General features: G+C 44.2%; 1 protein-coding gene, 1 long non-coding RNA gene and 1 other non-coding gene across 3 annotated transcripts; 1 reads left to right on the top strand and 2 right to left on the bottom strand.

The window, feature by feature from the left end:
* Window positions 1-216: 216 nt before the first annotated feature.
* On the bottom strand, window positions 217-5,168 carry LOC123624998. Its single transcript, XR_006730331.1, has 4 exons — window positions 4,990-5,168; window positions 3,912-4,024; window positions 1,994-2,036; window positions 217-781 (listed from the first exon to the last, which is right to left on the bottom strand). It is a non-coding gene; the product is annotated as an uncharacterized LOC123624998 (long non-coding RNA).
* LOC123625575 lies at window positions 656-762 on the bottom strand. Its single transcript, XR_006730580.1, has one exon. It is a non-coding gene; the product is annotated as a U6 spliceosomal RNA (small nuclear RNA).
* Window positions 5,169-9,444: 4,276 nt separating the features above from the next.
* LOC123624999 (haptoglobin) lies at window positions 9,445-13,692 on the top strand. Its single transcript, XM_045533177.1, has 5 exons — window positions 9,445-9,480; window positions 10,611-10,693; window positions 10,993-11,094; window positions 11,761-11,835; window positions 12,802-13,692. The coding sequence occupies exons 1-5, from the start codon at window positions 9,476-9,478 to the stop codon at window positions 13,578-13,580; spliced, it is 1,044 nt and encodes a 347-aa protein (XP_045389133.1). The 5' UTR covers window positions 9,445-9,475; the 3' UTR covers window positions 13,581-13,692.
* Window positions 13,693-14,706: the final 1,014 nt, after the last annotated feature.

The raw sequence follows: 14,706 nt of genomic DNA on the forward strand, positions 1-14,706 counted from the left end.
TGCTCTCTGTCCCCATGTGGTGTGCTACCCAGGAGGGCCAGCCAGCTTCTAACTTGATAAGAGAAGGCAGAAATCTGCATGTTTTATATGACATCTCCAATTTTTTAAACATGAGCTAATATTGTGCCAGTCATTAAAACTGGTTTGTGGCCAGTGTGAATTAGGGCTTCCAATTTAGGCCCACACAGTTAACAAAAGACCATGAGATTTGCAGAGGCAAAACGGAGAACTTTATTTTCTGAAAGCAATCTGTACATTGGGGAGATGTAGCTTTTGGTGCAAAATGAAAGTGCCCACCTAGGAGGGGTCGGTAAGTAGAAGATTACAAAGGCAAAAACCGCAGGGCAAGGGAGGGGAACCAGGGCAGTGAGGAACATTTCCTCCAATGGTGGAATTGAGAGTCTTGATCAGATGAACTTTGAGCCCCCAAACCACCAGTGTCTCTTCATTGGCTGGTTTCAGGTGGTCTTCTGGTGGTCAGTTGGGGAATTTCCAGCTGTAGTTGTGTTCAAGAACTGTTCTTTGACTTGGTTGCAGAAAAACAGGTTTCGCAACACTTTCCAAGGGCACAGAGAGTGTGACTGTACCCTCACCCTGCATGGCCTCTTGGATGGGCTTTTAACTTCAGAGCCACAGGAGTCCATCTTTTCTTTTTTTAAATACGGAACGCTTCACGAATTTGCATGTCAGCTTTGTGCAGGGGCCATGCTAATCTTCCGTGTATCGTTCCAGTCTTAGTGTAGGCGCTGCCGAAGCGAGCACAGGAGTCCATCTTTGTCAGCTGGGGGCATAATTTGACATTTCACTTTTTGGTCAAAACCTGCTGTAGGCAGTCTCTCTCTTGAGCATCAGAGTAAGAAGTTATCTTACTCCTTACATTGCCAGGGTGGTGTGGCTACCTGCCCCACATCCATCTGGTCCCTCAGTGGGACTCATGTGGCTAAGAAACTTATGGGCAATTGAACAACTCAGACCAAGCAGAGTGGCAAAGGCAGGCAGGCACCTTTTAGATTTTTATCAATGTCCCTCATTGATGTTCGGTGGTAGAGGTTAAGTCTATGGATAAGACTCAGAAGTGTCATGCAGTATAGGTTGGAGAACTGGTAAGACATTTGTTAAAGCAGACAAGAACAATTTTTTTTTTTTTAAAGATGGTTGCTCAGGCTAGAGTGCAGTGGCATGATCATACCTCAAGGTAGCCTCAAACTCCTAGGCTCAAGTGATCCTCCTGCTTCAGCCTCCCAAGTAGCTGGGACTACAGGTGTGTGCCACCACAGCCGACTAATTTTTTAATTTTTTAGAGACAGGGTCTCAAACTTGTAGGCTCAAGTGATTCTCCCGCCCTCAGCCTGCTGAGTAGCTGGGACTACAGGCATCAGCCGCCATGCCCAGCTGGACAGAACAGTTCTGAGGAGGATCCAGGGGCTTAGGCCTAACCTGAGAAGGATTTAAGAAAATAACTTGATGACAAAAAAAAATGTAGAGTAGTCATGGTTGAAAAAAATTCAACTGACAAGGAAATTTGGTTATTTCTGTGATATACAACAATTTAACATAATAACCATAATTATGACTGGTAACATATAACAAGATATAGTGGAATTTGGGAATATCATACAATTTTAGAACACATATTAGTAATACATTTATATAAATATAACTCAACGTTAAACACCAACTTTTAAAATTTTTTTTTCTTGTTTTTCTTCTATAAGAGATGGCCAGCACTTTATAAAAATTTGACAGTGCTTCTGGTATGATTTTAACATACCAAACAAGCCCAGTATGTCTCTAGTGGACTTCCAGGGGTTCTTTTTATGTCCAAGTTAGTTCAGGTCAAAAAGATTTGATTTTAGAACTTGAAATTTAATTTTGGGAAGTCTGTCAAATATCAAAGATTTAAAATGCTTGATCAAAAAATAGGATCGTAGGTTTCTATATAATAACGTCAAAGTGACAAAAGATTTCTGAGGCACAAAACACAAGAAATTACCTTGATGAAACACAAAGTGGAGTCTGTTTCCTAGGCGGGTTACCTAAAAGGTAAAGAAAAACCTTTTATCATTTTTTTTTTATTGAAGAGCAGATGAATGCTTCAAAAAAAACCTTGTTGTTCTGAAATGGGCCCAGACTCTGGCCTTGCATCAGTGTGGTTTGATATTAATGTTCAATTTTCAGAAAAACTTATACATAATTTTCTTTTAATTTTAGCCAAAAATTTTGATCACACACAAAATTTCTTTCACAAGAGTAATCTTCTACAAACCTACAATGTGTTTAAACCTTCAGTTTTGTTCTATACATTTTTTTTTATATTCTCTCTTAGGACAAAAATTTACTTTTCTTTCTCCTCATCATTTTGACCACACACAGTTCTTTCTCATGTAAAAGAAAAAAAATTTGTCTCTTTTAAACTTTTTTTAAATGAAAAACAAATCTTTCTTTACATAGTCTGTATATAGGATTGTTTCTCTTATATCTAGTAGTTTTAATTATATATGTGTTAATCATAATTCTAACTCTTACTGTAATTTCCAGTGAAGAACTTAGGAAGTAATTCTGAACTGTTTTATATCTGTATTTGTAGGTGAAAACCATTTTAAAATTTTTCAGTAAGATTTGTTTCCTCAACTTTTTTGTTTTTTAACAGATCTAAATATATTTAGGTTTTTCATGCCATGTAAATGACTCAGATACTCTATGCTTATCTAATTATTGAACTTAACATAGCATGATTTAAGATTTTAAATTACTGAAAAGAATTTTGAAACTATGACACAGGTACCCTTCCTAAGTCTTTCAGTTGTCTCCAGTCTCAGGTACCCATGTGGCAACCAAGGACAGGGCTTGTCTGGGTCCTGAATTTACATGTGGGCATAGAGCTCAGGATGGAGGATGAAGTTGTGAAGACAATGCCTGGAGGACCCAGTGCTGGGCCTGGGAGGAGGGGGCCACATTGGGCTTGGCTTGCCTTTGCAGCTTGTGGTCCAGGTGCTGAGGACATGTCCTCAGTCCTCACCATGGCTACCTGTCTGGACCAGGAGGCTCACTGGAGCCCAGGAGTTGGAGGCTGCAGTGAACTACAATGATGTCACTGTACTCCACCCTGGGCGACAGAGTGAGACCATCTCAAGAAAAAAACAAACAAAAAAAAAAGCAAAAAAAACCCAACCAAGCTTAAATCACACCTGCAGGTTATCAATTTACTTAGCAGATCACTTGAGCCTGTATATACTAGGGCTGTCCGAAAGTATCCAGCCATGTACTATGTTCTTGTTATAGTAACAGGGGCTGGATACTTTCCAGACAGCCCTCGTATGTCTGGTACATATGACCAGTGTGGCTTGTTCCTTATTAACAGACTTCCCTATCTTAACTTAAAACATTCCAAGCCTTTAGACAAAGCTTCATTTCTTTAAACCAATCACAAATCAATGAATCTTTAAACCTACTGATAACCTTTAAGCCTTGTCCTGCACTTAGAGATTTCCTGCCTTTTTGGGCCAAACCAGTGTATGCCCTCCACGTATTGACTTAGGGTCTTACATGTAACTCCTATCTCCATGAATGTATATTTATTTATTTTGTTAATTTATTATTATTTTTTGCATGAATGCATAAAACCAGACTGTAACCCAGCTACTGTGGGCACATTTTCTCCGGACCTCTTGAGGTCATGTGCTCCAGGCCGGTCACACACATTCAGGTCAGAATAAACCTCTTTAAATTATTTTACCGAATTTGGGTCTTTTTCTGTTATCAAAGCCATTGTAACCAAGGTTATGACTTAGCCAAGAACAAACTAGGTTATCTGCAAAGAGGCGCAAAGCAGTCCTCACAAGATCCAGAACATCTCAAAAACAGCTCAAAGAAAGAAAAGTCCCCATAGCTGCTAATGGAGTACAACGTACATTTCTGTCCGGCCATGTTTCCCAGGGTCTCGGCTTCTCAGCTGGGCGCCTGTGCAGTAAAGGTCCAAAAGCCCCGTATGTCCCACAGATGAAAAAAGACAGGACATCAAAGGCTGTCCATGGAAGGGAAAAAGGATCAATAACAAATGGGCACCATGAAAGGTCAAGAGTGAGGCAAATAATTTAAAAGAAATGGAACTGGCATCTGGACTGGGAATTGAACTGGGGACACAGCCATGAGAGCACAGAATCTTAACCCCTAGGCCACAGGGTAGGATGCCCTCTTCTTGAGTTCTTCAGGAGGTCTAAAGTAGGTAGTTTGAGCTAGCTCTAACATTATTATGTCTTTTTAAAACTTAATCTTTTCATAAATACAAATAAGGCAATGTTTGAAATGAGAGATCTCTACAATGTTTTTTAAATTTAGAAGTCTAATTTAAAGGATATATCTTCTGGCACTGACAATCAGAATTTTCAATGGTGTACCTATTTCCACACTGCCTCAGTGCAATAGCCTCTTTATGGAAAGTCCAGGACATAATATTCCAGGTTTAGAATAATTTTTTACCGGTTAAGAAAGAGGTGTTTCCTGGGGAGGGCATAGATGAGGCAATCCCAAAGATACTCCCCCTACAAAAAAATCCACTCCCAGGAAGAGGTTAAAATGCCAAAAGACTCTTGTGGCCACAGTTAATTAAGGAGAGTGTTAGGTTTGGGGGGTGGGGCGGGGCTGCCAGTCACAGACCTGCTAATCTGTTACACGGGGTAGGCCCTGCAGGGATTGGACTTCCCAGGACTAACCAGGCAACAAGGGTTGAGATGAGGAAAGCCCCATAGGGATGGGACTTCTTAAGACAAACTCCCCTGAGAACCTGGCATGTTCAGAACAAAAAACGTGCTGATCAGAACTGCAAACTGACCCATCTGCAGGGCCAGCTTGAAAAAGTGGCTTATAGGAGTGTCAGGCCCGTGTCCTACCCTATGGTACCCTTTTGATGACAACACCACAGAAAGACAAAGACAAAAGAAAAGACTATTTCTGGGAGGAAAAGAGATCAAACAATATGAACATTCATACCAAAAAGTACCAAAAAGCACACCAGAGTTGCTGCACCCAAGACGTGTCACACAAATCCTTTTCTCCCGTTAATCAAGATCTTGCAGAGGAGATAAACAGTGATTTTCACCGTCTGCAGACCTCTGGTGCCAGCATACCATGGAACGTTCTCAGACTATAATGTTTCCTACCCTCCACTCTTGGCCTCCTATTATGTTGAGTGAGTCTTGGCAGTGAGGGAAAAACTCTGTAAGAACCTTGTGGTTAGACATGTGGGAAATGAAGTCAGTGTGGCTTGTCACGTGTAAGGGGACAGGGCAGTGTGCAGGAGCAAAGTGGGAATGACCTGGAACTTGCGAAATACCTGGGCAGCAACACAAGGGCGAGGCTGCCAAGGGCAGGGCCTTCGGGAGAGGAAACACTACGAACATTTGCACTCCTTGCATTCCTGCCAGCCAAGGAGAGGTTTCCTGAGTGTTGAAGACTCCATTTGGAGAGTGTCCCACAGGGAAAAGAGGAGTTACAGCCTGTGAAGTGCTGCTGGCTGCATGACCTGCTGTCCTGTTAATCACTTGACCCGGTGGGTACAGGAACAAAGCTGTGTGCACAGGGTCAGCACGTCTCCTTCCTGCCCCAGGCACGCGGAAGACATTCTCTCGAGTGGTAACCTTGGCACTGCCTTGGTTATTTGAGAAGCTGGCCAGCTTCTGACCTTCGACTGTTCTCGTGGTCGCTGAATTTGAAGTTGTTTATTTTTACTTATTTATTTATTTTGAGATAGAGTCTCGCTCTGTCATCCAGGCTGGAGTGCAGTGGTGAGATCATAGCTCACCGTAACCTCAAATTCCTGGGCTCAAGGGATCCTCCTGCCCCAGCAGTTCAAGCAGCTAGGACTATAGGCGTGGAATTTGCACTTCTTAGTGGATCTAGTGACATCTTCCTACCTCAACAGAGCAAAAAGTATGAATTCTGGGTCTGGTAACCTATAAGAAGTCACCCTGGTTAGGCTAGAATTTTACTTTTATTTGAGACTCTATTATAGTCATTGAAAAATAAACACACACATACAAATATATATTTATTTACACATACATATGTATGTGTGTGAATAGTATTGACCCAGATTCATTTGTTCTTTTACTTATTCTTTCAAACAATCATTTACTGAGATCCTACCTTTTGCCAGCGGCTGTGCTAATGTGTTGAGGCTGAAGATAACTGAGTTTTCCAGCATCTGTCTCAGAAAAGACACACAAATACGACTGTAGAATCCAGTGGATCACACCCTACAACAAAGGAAGGATCCCAGTGCCTTCTTAGTGGAGAAGGGATTCACTTCAGGGCTTAGCAAGTTTACGCAATGCCCTGATTTTTTTTTTTTTTTTTTGTACTGACTGCTCAAAAGCATAGTCTCATTTTAATATCATTCCTTTTAGAGAGATCTGTCATGAGACAGGGGTGGATGGTTCAATTCTTCCCAGCACCTGGCTGGTGCCCAGGGGACTCCGTTGCCCAAATGCTCTGTCAGGCAGTTTCCTTGGTCTATTTCCTAATGTGTTTCCCAGCTACGGCCCACGCGGTCTTTGCCTGCTTCTCACTAGCCTCTGCTTCGTGTGCCTGAGGGCCCGCTCAGGGGCTTGTGCTTGGAAAGAGCCTCAACCTCTTCTCAACCTCAGGCTCCTCCAGCTTTGGGTGCCAGTGCTGTAAGGTCTTCCTCATCCTCTTTGCTGGGCATCACTGCCTTGGTCCCAGTTTAAATCTGATACACAGAGTCTTAATGCGCTTCTGTAGCCACTTAGAGGGGATACCCCTAGCCTGGCTGATGTGGTTAGCTAGCAGTTTATTATCCCTTCCAGGTAAGTAACACCTTAACCCAGTGAAAGATCTGTCTCTAGTTGACTCTGAAACGTGGCTCTGATGGTAAGAACTTGAGGCTGATTATGTGAAAGGCCTTTGAAAACCCTGTAAAGTTCATCACCCCCAGGGTGGTAAAGGGTTTGGCCTGGGTTTGAACCCTGTCTCTTCTCTTAATACTTCCTAGCTGTGTTACCTTGACTTCCTTATCCTCTCTGTGCCCATCTGTAAAAACAGGGTTGTTAGATAATAAAAGAACCCATTGGTTATGCGTTGTTGAAAAATTAAAATGAGTAATTACACACAAAGCTCACAGAATGGTGCCTGGCACATAGCAAGAACTCTTACAAAAATGTTACCGTTAGTATCACAAGTTGATTGGCTTTTCTTCTAAAGTACTTGTAGGACTGGCTCTGCTGGCAGCTTTCATGCCTCTGGGGGCTGGACATTCTCTATTGCATATAGAAATGGGTGTGACAGGCAGCACTTAATCTTGTTACAGTGTTTATTTCTCCCCCCACTCTGAGCTCTGTGAGGGCAGACGCTGTGGTTTTTGTCCATTGCACTGAGCGAACTGAACTGGGCATGCGTTGTGTGCCAGGCATTGCGGGGTACAGTGATAAAGGTGAACAAACACACCCCAACAAGGTCCTACCTTGTTTCCTGGGACCTAGGAGAATAGATGTCCCATAAAAGTAGGCTGAAGAAACTGAGAAGCGTTGATATGCATTCTTCTAAATATACAGTCAGTTTTTACACTTAACACTAATATCCTAATGCCTTTGGCATCTGACTAGTTTCATACCGGGGGAGGTAGATTTCATTGGAAGTTTTGAACTGTGTTCGTTCACCATCTTTGGTTGGATGTCATTGCTGACAGGAAGCTGGTCTGAAGATAATAATTGACTTCGCAGCCTGGATCGTGGAAGTTACTCATTTACAGTGTCAGGGTTCACGCTACTTTTGAGTAGCTTTTAAAAAAGCTTAAAATATCAATATGTATGGTACAAAATGTCAGTATGTGTGTCTGCCAGTGGCTCAGTTTTCAAGCAGAGGATTGTCGGCACTAAGGAAGCGTGGCTGGGAACCAATGCCCATGTTCTGGGCACAGCAGGACATTGTAGTCCCTGGTGCCTTGTGATTGAGGAAAAGGCATGTTCTAGGAAGAGGAGAAATAACGGGAACGTCTTTGTTTAATTTTCTTATCAAGATAAATTGCAATTTTGAACAATATGTGCTGTTCCAAATTCAATATTCCACTCTCCATTCTGTTCTAAGGTCACGTACACTCCTGGGAAGATCCAGAGATTCTCGTTCCGTGGCTGCTCACGTACTCGTGTCCTCACTATTGCGTCAATTCTGAGATGCCCGTTTTTCTCCTGAATTCGTCCTTTCCTTTTAATTTCCACAATACTGAATTGGTCTCCTTGGCTTTAATTTACTTGCACTTCAAGTTATCTCATACCCACCTGATAGAAAGTGTTTTTAAAAAAGTGTTCATGGAAGTTTTAATATGTAGATGTAAAATGTATGACTATAATAGCATAAAGGATGGGAAAAGGTAAAGAGAATTAAATTATTGCAAAGTTCTTGTATTATCTGAAAAGTGGTAAAGGCACTAATTTAAAGTAAATTGTGATACGTCAAGGAGATTTTCTTTCAAAATAATGTCTATAAGATTATCCATGTTCTTGCATAATTTATTCATTTTCATGGATGTATAATATTCCAGAATATGAATATACCATACATTACCCATCCCCCTAAATGTCCACAAACTGAGGGGCATTTGTGTTGTTTCCAGTTATTTTGCTATTATATCAGTGCCACCATGACTATCCCAAAGTGACTCCTTTGTACACTCTAAGGACTACTAATCTTTTTTAATGAATAAAACAATCTTTCATTGAGTTGCTATGAATTTTCATTTGAATAGTACCTCAGATACACACAGGTGCAGACATTTGATTGAAACATTGATTTTTCTCATCTGCCTCTTTGGACTAATCACCGTACTAAACACCATGGGAACCTCTGCCATTGAGAATGGTCTGTGTCAGTTTACACCACAGCTTTAACTACTCTGTGTGATTTCTTGCAAAAGCAACCAGAGAAAACACAATAAACACGTTTTACTGATTTCAGGTTGGAGAGCTTTTAAGCAATAGCGAGATGTCCACACACAGGGTGGAGAAAATTATTGTGAAAAGGAAGTGCTTTCGTTAGACCCCATCTAAGCTAGGTTGCAGGAGTGTCTATAAGGGGTTTGAAATAACTCTAAGTAAGCCCTTTTTCAGCATGAAAATCCTCCAAAATATAGAGAAAGATTGATGGTTCCTTCTCACCCCCCTGCCCCGCCCTGCCCAGTTGCTGATTTCGGGAAGGACTTTGGCAGGTACATGGTGTCATGAAGTTGCCAGGTTTCTCTGGGGGTTGTAAAAGAACAACATGGGAAAATGAAGTGTGAAGCAAGAGCTCAGCTCTTCACAGGGGTGTTGTTTGTGGTTTTGTTACTGGAATATGCCAGTAACCTTAACAAGGCCAAAGTTTTGTAGACACAGGAATTACAACATCGAGAAGGGGGCGAGGTGAGATCCTGGCGGCATAAAAGGAGCAGCACAGCACTGCTCTTCCCAAAGCGAGACAGACCAAGATGAGGTGGGTCTATACCTTTCCCTCCTCCCCTCTCTCTGGTTCTCTGTTTCCTCCTTCTTTGTGTTCATTGGTAAAGATGCAGAAATATAACAAAGAATCAGGGCAGCTGGGCTAAATTACATGAAGTAAAGGGTTTAGTGCGTTAAATCTTCTTTTCTGTATCCATAAAAGACAGTGCTTTCAGACAGTGCTGTCTTCCCCAGGAGATGTGATTTACTCTAAGGAGCGTCCTCTTCCTCGGGGTTATGAAGTTTTTATCTTTATAGGGGACACCAGCAGCTCCTGGCATCTTGAATATATTCATTAGCAGATTTTTTCCTTTTTAAAAATGTATAATAAGAAAGATCAAGAGAAACATTTGTATGACACAATTAAGGCACTTAGAGCTTATCAAAAGTAAAAAGGCGTTTTGAAATGTTGAAATAATAAGACCAGAAACTTAATATAACCAAGCAATCCTGGACTGGTTGCTCTCCGTCAGTGAGATGGTTAAGGGGTGAGCGGGGCTTGTGCACCGACGCCCAACGCTGCCCTCCTGCTTTCGGGAAGCTACTTCTCTTCCAGGTGATCTTTTGGCATTTTGGGATTTGATTTACCATTCCCTCAAGGCAAATTTTCATAAATGTTTTAAAATTATATATTTAAAAAACCTTTTATTATGGAAAATTTCAAAAAGTAGAGAGAATAGCACGATAAGCCTTATGTTCCTTATCTTCAGAGTTATTCACATTAGCAGTATCTTTGTAGCCCAGCACATGAGGGCTGCCCGGAGGATGTTTCTCTTTGTTGCAGAGCTCATATATTATTGCCAGTTTAATGTTTCCTGAACGCAGCCAGAAATTGAGGTCCATGTACCTATGTGCCTTCCTGTCTTGGCGATCCTTCTCTGAAGCTTATGTAGAATTCCCGGCATCACGGAGCGTGTGGGAGCTGGGTGTGCTCAGAAGCTGCTAAGTGTGTTTGTGGGTGGGTGGGGCAGTTTCTTGGTTCTAACCCTTCCACACACGTACTTTCTTTTCTGGCTGCTTAATGGGAGATGCGTGTGCGTTTGTGTGTGTGTGTGTGTGTGTGTGTGAGCGTGCGCGCAAAGCAGAGAGATCAGCTTTGCACTCCTTCCTGCATTCTCTCTGCAGCGCCCTGGGAGCTGTTGTTGCCCTCCTGCTCTGGGGACAGCTTTTCGCAGTGGACTTGAACAATGATGCCACAGACATGACAGGTGGGTCTTGCGGTTCGGGCAGGAACTGTGCATCCCCAGCATCCTACTTTGACCCTATTAGACCTGCACTGTTTGGGATCAGCCTGTTCCCCCTTCTCATCCTCATCTCGGGGCTTTCAGTACCACGAAGAACACTGGGGATCCTGCCCGAATGAGAGGAGACTGCCTTGTCCTTGGCTTCCATTTGCGGTGAAAGGAGGTTGATGTGCAGAGCAGCTTCCTCTAGGCTGGCTTTTCATGGGTCTCAGGCAGCAATTGCTGAATGTTAACCTCCGCTTCCGGCTTCTGTTTCTTTGCAGATGATGGCTGCCCAAAGCCCCCTGAGATTGCAAACGGCTACGTGGAGCACTCGGTTCGCTATCAGTGCAAGCAGTTCTACCAACTGCGCACCGAGGGGGACGGTAAGACCTACACAGTGTCGCTGCGCTCTACACACACCCCTGCCCAGACATTTCCATGGTGAATGGGGCTGGCGTGGCTGGCCAGGAAGTTCACATGTCCTCCTTAGAGCCAGATTTCAATTCTAATGAGGGTTTTGTGACCAGTAGCTGTGGTCCTTCAGGCACACTCGCTTTTCTCAGCCCCAAGCTTTCCCTTCTGTTCAGGGGGGGCAATGCCATGGAGCCCACTGTTTCAGGAGCTGTGGTAAAAGAACAAATGAAGACAACAATAGGTAGCCCTCATCTAGAGACTTCTACGGTCCCGGCACTATCCTAAGTGCTTTATATTTATTTGCTCACTTAGTCTTTCCAGCACCCTCTGAAGAGATATCCTTATTCTCATTTCACTGAGGAGGAGCCTGAAGCCCAGACAGGTTGAGTATGTTGTCCAGGCTCAGGCAGCCTGTAAGTGGAGGAGTCAGGATTTGAACCCTGAGCCCTACCTACACGTGACCGCCATGGCCAAGTCTGTTCTGCTGGGCTGAACTGGTGCCCAGAGCCTGGCTTCCAGCAAGGTGCTTCCCCCTCTTCCTCGTCATCTTTTTAATTCTTCCCTTTAAATACCTTCTCATTCTGTGCTATGTGCAGTTCGGTTTCTCTTTTGACTCATTTCTTTCCTTGTTTCAGGAGTGTACACCTTAAACCGTGAGAAGCAGTGGACGAACAAAGCTGTTGGAGAGAAGCTTCCCGAATGTGAAGCAGGTGGGAGCCGGCAGTTCAGGGCACAGGCCAGTGTCTAGGGGAAGGTCGCAGAGGCACAGCCTGCCTGTGTGGCTTCCTCTCAGCCCACAAGAGCCAAGAGGAGGGATCAGGGAGCTACAACTGGTCAGGCAGAGGTGGAGCAGTTAGGTGATGACTCTTGACAGAGCTCACTAAGGGTCTTGCTCATCTGGGCCTGAAGGGCATTGGCTGAATCCACTGTCCACACTGCCCCCAGATCAGGTGACCCCATGCACACAGAGAGCCAGCCCCCCCAGAGAGCCCTGGTTCGAAGGTAAAGCAAGCTCCAAGAAGAACAAGTGGAGGGAGGACATAAAATCTTAATCCACAGAAGTGTGACCGGAAGCTGGAGATGGGCTGGGGCTGCTGTTTCTTGTGACTGGGAAGAGCTGTTGCTCTCTCTTTTCCCTCCTTGGAATAAGAGGGTCTTACCCAGCTGCTTCTGCTCTTGGTGGTGTGGAACTGCCAACCTGCCTTGTATTAATTGCATCTGCACAATCTGAGTTCTGTCCAGTGCTGCTACAGATCCCCTTTACTGACAAAGAATGAATTCTCACAGCTCCCAGCCCTTTCAATGAATTTCAGGGAATTCTGGACATTCCTTTGTTGTGATAAATTGTTTAAATATAATACAATTCATCAGCCAGGGCTCAAAACTCTCAGCATTACTTCTTTCTTTTGTGAGTAGGAAAGGCAGGAAATAGAACTCTGCTTCATGATGCAAAAAAACAAACAAACAAACAAAAAACCCCGAATTGTTTTCAACTGTAAACATTGGAAATGAGATGAGCAGGTGGTGAGGGCAAAGCATTTAAATCTTTCGAGCTCTGAAAGAAAAGGGTAAGGATCGCTTAGACAGAAGCAATGGCCAATGCTTCTCATCCCTCCTTCCCAGATCGGGAGACTCTCTCACAGCTCTGCTCACGAGTTTCTTGCTCCCTTTGACAGTATGCGGAAAGCCCAAGAATCCGGTGGATCAGGTGCAGCAGATCCTGGGTGGATTTCTGGATGCCAAAGGCAGCTTCCCCTGGCAAGCTAAGATGGTCTCTCGCCATAATCTCACCACAGGGGCCACACTGATCAATGAACAGTGGCTGCTGACCACGGCTAAAAATCTCTTCTTGAATCATACGGAAGATGCCAAAGCAAAAGACATCGCCCCTACTTTACGACTCTATGTGGGGAAAAATCAGCCTGTGGAGATTGAGAAGGTGGTTTTCCACCCTAACTACTCCCAGGTAGATATCGGGCTCATCAAACTCAAACAGAAGGTGTCTGTTAATGAGAGAGTGATGCCCATCTGCCTGCCTTCCAAGGATTATGCGGAAGAGGGGCGTGTGGGTTACGTCTCTGGCTGGGGCCGAAATGCCAACTTCCAGTTTTCTGAGTTTCTGAAGTATGTCATGCTGCCCGTGGCTGACCAAAACAAGTGTGTGATGCACTATGAAGGCAGCACGGTGCCCGAAAAGAAGACACACAAGAGTCCTGTAGGGGTGCAGCCCATACTGAACGAGCACACCTTCTGTGCGGGCATGACCAAGTACCAGGAAGACACCTGCTATGGCGACGCTGGCAGCGCCTTTGCTGTTCACGACCTGGAGCAGGACACTTGGTACGCGGCTGGCATCCTGAGCTTTGATAAGAGCTGTGCTGTGGCCGAGTACGGCGTGTACGTGAAGGTGCCTTCCATTCTGGACTGGGTTCGGACCACCGTAGCCAACAACTAACTCAAGGCTGGGAGAAGTGGACGGGAGTGGATGGGCTAAGACTTGGGCTGAAGCTGATGGGGGCCAGCCCTGCCTTGCTGAGTCAATCAATAAAGAGTTTTCTTTTGACTGATTTCTGTCCTGTGTTTGGTCTGAGGCCTTTTTTATTCTCTCATTTATGGTCCAAGAGCAGCCAAGTGGTAGAGTCTACAGGGAGGATGGCAGAAAACACCCCGAGCCAACTGGAAATCCCTAGGGTGCCACAAACTGTTCCACCTTGGGGAGTCATGCTCACTCAGTGCCACACAGACTGAGAGGAGTTAGTGATTTGCTTACACACCTATTAAATAGTGAAGCTGAACCTTGAACCTAGGGCTGTTTGAACACAACTGAGCTCTTTTCACTGCATCCTGTCAGCTCTTCAAAGTGAGTTAGGAGAAAGGGTGCAGGCCCAGTGGGGAAGATGCTAGCTCAAAATGGGATGGAAAAAAGTGTTTTGATACAGACAGTACTTTTCTTGTGTTCCAAACTACGAGCACTCCAGAAAACAACGTAAGATGCCATAAAGGCAGGAGCTCTGGACTTGCTGGGTCCAAATCACAGCTTGGCCAATAAATTTGCTAAGTTCTTTAAGCTTCCTGGCCATCAGTTCCTGATCTCTGCCATGAGGGGCTTAAACCACACAACCTCTAAAGTCCCTACCAGCAATTACATTCTGGGACTCCACAGAGATTAGGAGGTCAGAGTCTTTTCCTCCGTAGGAGCTGCTTTTCCTACTTGGAAGAAACCTACTCTTCACTGGGAATCAAATGCAAGCCATCTGAGTCTGACCTTCCAAAGACAGGGGTCTTGCTGTTGAGGGCCTTTCACTCTTGTAAACGCAAAGCTCATCTAACGGAGCTCTTTCTTGCTATAAGCCTTCACCAACACACCTCCTTCTCATGCCAAACATACGGCCTCTCCTTCTCTTGGTGCAAAATGCCACCCACGACAATGTCTCTTATCAGGGTCTGGCCTTCCATGTGCAGTTCTCTCACATGCACCCTCCAGATCCGTTGATAAATTTCAACAGGTTAGAGCTAGTGGGCCAATGAAGATATGGATCTACATTCTAGAACCTATGAAAGAGATAATAGCCAGAAACTGG

The sequence above is a fragment of the Lemur catta genome, chromosome 20 (genome assembly GCF_020740605.2).
Source record: "Lemur catta isolate mLemCat1 chromosome 20, mLemCat1.pri, whole genome shotgun sequence".
Taxonomy (NCBI): domain Eukaryota; kingdom Metazoa; phylum Chordata; class Mammalia; order Primates; family Lemuridae; genus Lemur; species Lemur catta.